The 9,509-nt window shown below is 42.1% G+C and overlaps 1 protein-coding gene across 1 annotated transcript; it reads right to left on the bottom strand.

Moving 5' to 3' along the window:
• Positions 1 to 5,617: 5,617 nt before the first annotated feature.
• On the bottom strand, positions 5,618 to 9,214 carry bscl2 (BSCL2 lipid droplet biogenesis associated, seipin). Its single transcript, XM_021619838.2, has 8 exons — positions 9,000 to 9,214; positions 8,653 to 8,734; positions 8,360 to 8,503; positions 8,008 to 8,142; positions 6,569 to 6,666; positions 6,258 to 6,399; positions 6,065 to 6,137; positions 5,618 to 5,983 (listed from the first exon to the last, which is right to left on the bottom strand). The coding sequence occupies exons 1-8, from the start codon at positions 9,206 to 9,208 to the stop codon at positions 5,883 to 5,885; spliced, it is 984 nt and encodes a 327-aa protein (XP_021475513.2). The 5' UTR covers positions 9,209 to 9,214; the 3' UTR covers positions 5,618 to 5,882.
• Between the last annotated feature and the right edge of the window lie 295 nt (positions 9,215 to 9,509).

Genomic DNA, 9,509 nt, shown 5'->3' with positions numbered 1-9,509 from the left:
GGTGGTTCCACATCAATGGGAAGGAGGCAATAGTGGTCCTCCTGCCAAAGATTAATCCACCGAGCATTGACCAGCTATGGTCTGTCTAGCTCACGCCCCTTCTGGCAAAGTTGTGAAGGTTTTGTTGCTGAATGGGTGACACAGGATAACCAAAATAACATCTTCAACCAACAGTTTGGCTGCCTCAAGGGATGCTCAACCACCCAGTGCCTTGTAAGCATGGCAGACCAGTTGTACAGAACAGCAGACACCAGAGGCACCTCCAGCACATGGGTCCTGACAGACTACAGCAAGGCCTTTGATCGTGTGGATCACACCATCGCAATGAAACACATTTTGCAATTATCTATCCGACCAGAGATCGTGCCATGGGTTTGTAACTTCCATTCCATTCCAGCAATACAGTACCATGATACTCTCCTGTGGCCTCCCCCAGGGCACAAGGCTTGGTCCAATTGTATTTGTGGCTCATGTCAAAGGTGCATCAGAGGGCACCCTATCCAACTCCCGGGCCTTTGTGGATGACCTGAACCTCATCCAATCAAGACCCTTATGTGACACTTCCACCATACAGCAGGACCTCAACCAACTAGCTGACTGGTCAGATCCAAACAAGATGAAGGGAACCGAAGGTTCTTCATGATGAACCATCTTCACCACTTCCATCTTCCGCCGAACACCTGACAGTCTACACCTGCTTTGTCTGTCCATTGCTCGATTACACCGCTCCAGTATGGCACCCAGGTCTCACAACACAACCAACTTGACAAGATCAAACGACGTGCAACCAAAATCATTATGGGCCCCACCTACAGCTCCTACAACTCTGCATGCAGTGACCTGGGATTGCAGTCCTTGGAGTCCCACCGCACCCGTCCTGCAGATCCTCTGCCCAGAAGCTTGCAAAACCCCAAGATTACAAATGGCTGACAGTGGCAGATCTACCCAATCCAGTCACAAACTGAACCTTCCCCCTACTCTGACTGACAGACAGCCCGATGTCATACTTTGTGAGACTGCTTAATGCTACTTAACTGTAATATTGTATACTACATCAAATTTTTTAAATTAAGTTACTTGTGCTGCAATTCAACTATTAGCTGCAAGTGTAAAATTTGAAATAAACCTTAAATATAACGAAGGCTGAACAACTCTGTCATTGCTACAATGATTCAGGCTAGGGAATTAAGTAAGCATTTCAAGACTGGAGTGTCACGTTGGCATAAAATGATTCGGGAGACAGACGCAGGAATGCGTAATAGTTGTTTTTTTATTCAGCCCAAATTACGACGTGCGGTGTAAGGGAACGAAGACCAAACAAACACGTAACAAAACACACAGGGTAGAAACCCAAAACAAAAGAGCGAGGAGTTCCTCAAATAAATAACACACGCACAATGATTAACACACGGGACGAGACCCGTAATCTGCGCAATCCACGAGGCCACGAATGCCCAAAACACACAGCACAGGTACTCACACACACCAACAGACATTGTGACAATAATCGACCCCACCATGGTGAACAAAGGGCACATATATACAAGCAGTAGGAATATGGGCCAGTTGTGCGCAATGAAAGTTCCGGACGGGCGAGTTGTGGCTGCTGAAGTGGCGTTGTCGGACGGACCCGTTGGGGCGACGTCGGACGGCCCAATTGCAGCTGCCCAAATTGCGGCAGCGCCGGACAGATTAGTCACAGCGTCTCCCTTAATGGTAGATTATTATGTCACATTGGCATGGATGATTTGGGAGACAGACGCAGGAATGCGTAATATATATATATTTTGCCCAAATTACGGTGTGCGTGTAAAGGCACGGGGACGAAGACCAAACAAACATGTAACAAAAACACAGGGCTGAAACCCAAACTAAAGAGCGAGGAGTGGTGGTGAACATTACAGAGTGTTCGTGGGTCTTTTTTGTACGAGTTAATCTCGTGTTTTCCCCAATGCCAAATTAAGAGCTTCATCCACACATTGTGGAGAGTAGCCTCTTTTTAGAAACCTATTGTGCATCTCCGCTGCTTTTTCTAGATTGTCCTCTGTGGAGTGGCATATACCGGGCAGTCTGAAAAACTGGCTTCACTGAAGTCCTCTTTTTAATGGTTCAGGGTGGAAGCTGTCCCCCTGTAATATAGTATTTCTGTCTGTTTCTTTTCTATACAGAGTTGTAAACAGGATTCCATTTGATTTATCAATCCACATATCGAGGTAATGAACACGTTTAGTATCACAATCAATAGTGAATTGGAGATTGGGGTCAATGTCATTGAGTAATGCCGTAAAGTCTGACAACTCTTCTCCCGTTCCTCTCCATATGCAAAAAAAATGGCGTCAATATATAGATACTATTTCAGGACTTTATTCAAAAATTGATTTTCGTTTAATGTTAACAAAACGTTCTTCAAAAAGACCCATATAAAGATTAGCATAGCTTGGAGCGAATGTGGAGCCCATCGATGTTCCATTCGTTTGGAGGTAATATTCATCATCAAACCTGAACTAGTTATACATCAAAACATATTCAGCCAACTCTAGAATAAAGTTTGTTGGTGGGTATTTGTTTGTATCTGTCTCAAATAGTCAGCTAGGGCTTCTGGTATGTGGACTCTCGACATATGTGACCAAAGTACTTCTGTTAATCCCATTATTGGTGAGATCTTGTTTATGAAGTCTATAGAGTATTTCACATATGATGGCAATGCTTGCGCGTGAGATTTAATAAAATATTCTACGAAGTTCGACAATGGCTCTAGCATTGAGCCTATTCCTGCAACCACTGGTCTGCCTGAATAATTCAATCAAATGTATTTATAAAGCCCTTTTTACATCAGCCGATGTCACAAAGTGCTAATTGCCTTGTGTTTTAGGTTTGTGTAATTTCTGAAAAATGTACAGGCATGGACATATGGCACATTTGCATCAAAGGTATTCATATTCATGTTTTGAGATAAGGTTATTTAAGATTAAAGCATATATCCCTTTGGAACACCTGTGTGGGATCAAAACTTAATTTCCTATAGAAACGTTCATTACTGAGTTGTCTCAATCTCTTCTTTGTATTTTTCATAGTCTAAAACGACCACAGCACTCCCTTGTCTGCAGGTTTGATAACCAAAGATGAACCTTTCATTAGTTCATTAAGGGCCTGTTCTTCTGAATGCATTCGACTAAACTACAACAGGTATTAATCGAGGAGTTGTTAAATATAGGACATAATTTGCTTTTGGGTTTAAAATGGGTACCAGTTCGTTGTTGGGTTTCTAGGCCTGAAACAGTGTTTTGAGAAAACATGTGCTTAAATGTAATCTTGCAAAATAATTGAAACAGATCTACTTTCGTATTGTATGGTTTATCTGTTCATGTAGGTACAAAAGAGAGGCCCTAAGATAAGACTGAGACTTACACATCAGTGAGCTCTTTTTTGGAGAGGTTAATTACCGCGTCCTGCTGTTGCTCCGTGTCCAAGGCCTGTGATCCTGGTCCCCTCTTTGACCGCTTGCCTCCTACATTGTTCATTTTCTGTCGCGGAGCCTTGTTGTGCTGCTTTCGGGCAACAACAAAAAAAAAACAGTCTGTGTGCGATGGTATCTGGAGTCGCTGTCTGTAGGGAATTCACTCTCAGTGGATGCCTCTGTGGCTGCGTGAAAGGGAAAGGCACGTCGAGGGACTTGTGAGCGATGATCCATGGTTCATAGACTCATCCAGGGTCCTCGTCTCTGTGCTGAGGCACCTTGGGTCCCGCCACTGTACCTCTATCCTGCAGATCAGCAGGCTCCTCTTCACTTGCATCGGTCTCGTAAATTTGAAGAGCCTCCAGGAGCACTGGGGGCTCATCTGACGACTACTCTAGAGCCGATACAGGGAGGCAGAAGAGACAGTTTGAGTTAGGCTGAATGAAATGAGGCACCATCCTCTACTTTTAAGGTCATTAAATAACCGTCAGAAGATAATGAAGAAATGATCATAATAGTGAAAAGGTTCCTACAAACGACTCAAGAAATTTGAAAGAGTCTGTTACCTGTTTGACACCGGCAAACCCGAAGGCTCCTTCAGTGAACCAATCACATCTGGTGTTTCCAGCTCCAGACAGAATGCAACAATAAAATGTGAACAGCAACTATGCTGAACATAAAAACAGTACGGTAACATTCATAGCATGATGTTACACAAAACATAAACAGAATCCACAACTACTCTTCACGTACAAACCAGCGTGTGACTAAACTAGTAATCTAACACATTGTGAGACGAGTCAGTATAAATTAAATCAGCATCAGTTTATTTAAAATAGCTGGTTTCTAAAATTCTAATAGTTTGCCTAATTTCAGTGTATGTGATAAAACAAGCAGAGAAAGTAGAGAATCATTGTACCATCTAAATCACTGAAATATCCCCAAATATTGTATTTTCAACAATAATTTTGTTGCCTATTTTGCCATCAATACATGTCACATATCAGTTTGCAAATAATGTCAATTTTTTTTTTTTAAATCTATGAGTTTATAAAGCCAAAAACAAACATGGTCTCTTTTTCCTTTCTTGAGTAAGGCAGCTCCAAAATGCAGGTGTTTCAGCCTAGCTGAGTGCTTTTTGTGGTGGTGGGGAAAATACAGAGTGTAGGGGTTGGTGATGTTATCTAGTTGTGCCGTGATTGGCTCAGTGTTCTGTCACTCATGGGGATACTACATCATCACAAAATCTACATAGCTCGAAAATTGAAGCTCCTTGGGTGCTACCACATATTTACATTAGAAGTGCCCATCCAAGAAGGCTCAAGGTCATTGGCTACAGATAAAATGACGTCAAATCACGTTATATCTACCGTAGCTTTGATTGGACTGATTCTTTAAAAATCTTAGCTAGAAAGCTAGACTAGCAGTCATCATCATGAATCAAGTCGATCATTTACTGGCAAATCCTTTTCAATCCTTGTCATATGAAGAAAAATGATAGATAAACCGTATCGGTACTCATCGGCCATAAACAGACAAGTTGGAAATCACAAATTCAACAATGAGTGGTGTGGAAGGAATCAATGGCTAACTGCAAGTGTTGCAAAGCAATCACTAGCCTGCTACTCATTGGAGAGGGTGTGTGGTCCATGTCTGAGTTTAAGGGTTTATTTTCCAAGCTTTAAAGGATAAACATTCACATGCAATACCATAGGCCAGAAAAGGTTGAATACATTGGCCATGTTGTCAATCCAGCATGACTTCTGCCGCATCCAAAACAACTGGAAACTCGGAAATCTCAGACTTCAGTGAGTTCACCTTCCTGTTCAAGTGAGCACAGCACAACAAGGTGAGTCCAAAAATGTATTGTATGCTGCTGCATAAATGATGTAATATGCTGGGGAGATATGTATACTGTAGCTAAGAAAATAATACTAAATGTTTGTTGTGTAGTAAGCTGTTATTATTAGGGTGAGGCACATGGGCTACTTTGGTCCCTTTCCCACTCATAACTTAGACTTCTGTTCTGACATGGTGGTGCACATGTAGCCTATAGCCTGTTGAATATTGTAAGAGCTTTCAGTGTCTGCTTATATGCCCCCTTTATTTTTCCTACGGTTCTGACTTGGTGTACAGGGAGAATACTGTAAGAACGGCCCATGTCCTGAATTCTGTCGCTGTACATTTGAAAAATGGTGAACAAATAGTTATATTGACTAAGTTATTCTTAGCTTGCTCATCAATTTCATAATTGAAATTTACATTCTAAAATCGCCACTGCGCACAGAACAGATCTATCGCTTCTTAGACTTGCTTTCAATGAGAATTACACATTTATAACTCACATTTCTATGTAAATTTGGTCAGGTTGCCAAAAAAGTTTTGGCAACATATTGGTTTAATATACTCGTGTATACACTTTCATTCACACAGTCACACCCTCACCTTTCTGTATTACTGATGCTTCTTGTCTAGGTTCTTCCAACTGCTCAGCAACATGATCATTGTCTTTCTGGGGAATTTTAGCTAAAACACATTCAGATTAACCATGTTATGTTTGTTTTACACAATACGTGTGATGCCTGTTGCAGAGTAGAACTCACTCACTTTGTGAGAAGGACATGCGCTTCCGAGCCTCTTCTCTTCTCCACTGCATGCGAGTCGTGTCTCCCATCATAACCTACGGACAAGAAAAACAAAACAAAGTTCACCTCACAGCAGTTATATTTTAATGTAAGATATAGATGTACTACAAAGATGGGGAATGTCCTATTACAGAGAAAATGAGACCGCATCTTACCCTGACTCTGACCTGCTCGGGAGGCCAAAGTCCCCCCCATATAAACTGTAGGTATCCAAAGAGCACAATGACACTGAGGAAGGCAAAGTTGCTGGCCACACCGATCACTGCAGACGTCACCGGGAAATTGTACAGGAGGTATCTATTAAGACAAAGGGTTCAGATATAGGAATAGAAGAGGATGGGAAATAGGAGGAAAACAAAAAAGATACAACAGTAGGTAAGAACAAATGACATTCCATATATTTGACTTATGGGCCTCAAATAATCTGGATTTGAAACAGAAAAAAATGTATACTATTGGAAGGTACCTGATGCCAGTGAAGAAAGCATGGATCCTGAGCTGAACTGAATAGACCTGCACCCGCTGAGACTGAATCTCAATGACAGCGCCAACAGTGGGTTGATACTGTAGTGAGAAAAATGTACAGGTAGAGAGAAGCAGAGATCAATAATAAGAGAGAAAAATATTGACCTTATTACCTAAAAAGACTAGTCTGAGTTGGCCAGTCTTGCAGCACTGAACAAATGCAAGACTAAGTGGTCTTGCTTGCAAGACAATTAAAAGTCTAATAAAATGGGAAACTCATTCTTACTTTGAAAGAGGACATTTTATTCCGACAGGTTGTATTTGTCTGGACTATTTAACAAATGAGGTCTGTCCAAGTACGGTTTAATTGAAAGCACATGAACATGAAATGCTGCTGAAAGGGAAGCATGCTTCGTCAGGGAGGGTTTCACAAGTAAATAGAATTACATCAAATAAAAATGAAATGGGTTGAGTGGAGCTGAAGGGTGGAACTAAAAATAACAAGATAACTAATGCAAAATATGTGTCTGTAAAATGTATATAGGTTCAGAGCTTGTGTGAAACAGCACAATTGAAAAAGACACTGCAAATAGGATCACGGCACAAGGCAAGACCCAAATGTAGACACAGGAGGCAGATGGTTGGAGTCTTGCAATGTTTAGTCATCCAAAGGAGTAGGCAAGACAATTTGTCTGTCCACGACCAAAGGTAAAAACCAGATCGGAGTCCAGGAGGTACAGTGGCAGACAGGCTCATGGTCAAGGCAGGCAGAATCGTCAGGCAGGCGGGTACAGAGTCCAGAAACAGGCAAGAGTCAAAACCGGGAGGACCAGAAAAAGGAGAATGCAAACCGCAGACGAACAGGAAACCAGCTGGTTGACATAGAAACACACAAAACAAACTGGCACAGAGAACCAGGAAACAGAGGGATAAATACACTGGGGACAACAAGTGACACCTGGAGGGGGTGGAGACAATAATGAGGACAGGTGGAACTGATCAGGGTGTGACAAATAGAAATCAAAACTTGATGGTGATGGGACAAAAGAGAACTATTGTAAAATACACTGTGTCCCTAAAATGAATATAGTATGTATAAGCTGGGAGTAGAAGCCTAAGTGTTGTTGTCCATTAGTTTACTCCAATTGGGGGAGGGGTGGAAGGGTTAGGGGAAAATAATAAAGGAAAAAACATACATTTATATATTTACAAAAAAAATATAGATGATGCAGAGCATTACATTGATGGAGCCACAATCTGCAATATTAAAGCTGATCTACCACCTCCCCTAAATAAATAAAAATATACAGATAACTTGCAAATGGTAATCACAAGATCATGATGATCTGATTCAGTAAGAGGGCACAGTGAACTAAGTGCAAGCTCTGTGGGAGAGGAAAACATATTTGACATGCACAGGCAACCACAAACAGCACTTACAGAATTGGCCTTGTAGTGTGAGAAGAGCTCAACCTCAACGAGCTGCTTCTGCTCCGTCATCCCAGTTAGCAGGAGAGGAGAGAACAGTAAAGTATTCAAGGTCTCCAGAAGACTAGAGCGGTAGTGCAGCATAGCCTGTTGGAGGAAAGAAAACAGTCACTCAGAGGGCCCCACAATAATCGAATACATCACATTGTGAAGTATGAGAGGATATTTTATGTGGGGAGGAAACGGAAGGAACGGACACGTTATGTTCAACCAAGAACAAACTGGCGCTGAAACGCTTGGAGAGGCTCAATAGTGGGGTTTGGTAGGAAGACAAACAGAATAAACTTGGCACTTTAGCACTCACAGAGCGCACCACAGCTGCAACTGTCTGGCCATCGTTGGTGTAGCAAGACATCTTAATCATGAACATGCCAAGCTGTTTGTTGACAAGCGACTCAGGCATTTCCAGCTCTAAAGAGATTCGATATGGCTGACCATAGATCATAACCTAGGAAAGACAGTGAGGGATAGAATACTGTGAAAGACAATGAGCATACCTGACTACAGCGATCATTTCTTAGCATATTGTAATTATATTAGCATCTACCTCAGGATAGACGGGGTGAGGGAAACGATGGTTATGTGTGAAGAGCATACCTGGTCTTTGCCATTCTTCAGCAGTGAGATGTTAGCCACAGGGAAAGAGCAGAGGACGGAATTGGGAGCATCACAGTCGGAACTAGAACAAACAGCGGCCAGGAAAAAAGGTGTGACGTTATGGGCCTATGCTTTTTACCTTGACATGGTACTAACAGCACAAAATAAAAATCAGGTGCAACAGCATAGAGCATTTTGTTAAGTGTAGCTAAATGCTAATGCAAAAGCAATTATTTGTTTTTAAAATAATAAATTCAAAGTGAGTGAAAGGAGTAGAAAGACTGGATTTTACTTCAATTTGAAGAAAAAAAGGCACCAAACAAACTGTCCATGATGTCTCCCAGTACCTGTAGTGGTAGTGCACTGGTGTAGAGAAGCTGACGGTGGGCATATAGGAGTAGTAGAAGCTACCATAGAGGAAGACGGCCACCCAGACCAGCAGCGCTAAAACGCAGAAGAGGATAGCAGCCTGCAGTAAAGTACGACGGGCTCTGTGGAGAGTTACCCCCAACACAACTTGCAGCCACAGGAAAACTGGTCCCGTTACACCACCCATGGTGACCAACCCAGAACTGACTCTTTCCAGACGTTCCTCAGCACTCGCTGAGATCTCACTGCCTTTTATTCCTGTGGCTCCTGTCAAAAGCCCCTCGCTATCTCTTCCTCTCTCTCTCTCTCTCTCTCTGTTTACTTGGAAAATGAGTTTATATTTTGAAGGTTATGGCGTCCTGTTCATTGGAAGACGCCCACTCAACAATGCCAACATTGGCCTGCTCATTTAAGTGAACTGCTGTACGGAATTATATCTATATATTTGTCACATCCCTTAATATAACATTAATTATTAGCTAATTTAT

This window comes from Oncorhynchus mykiss, chromosome 10 (genome assembly GCF_013265735.2).
Source record: "Oncorhynchus mykiss isolate Arlee chromosome 10, USDA_OmykA_1.1, whole genome shotgun sequence".
Taxonomy (NCBI): domain Eukaryota; kingdom Metazoa; phylum Chordata; class Actinopteri; order Salmoniformes; family Salmonidae; genus Oncorhynchus; species Oncorhynchus mykiss.
The sequence above is the reverse complement of the archived record's forward strand: the minus strand, read 5'-3'. Positions and strand labels throughout refer to the sequence as shown.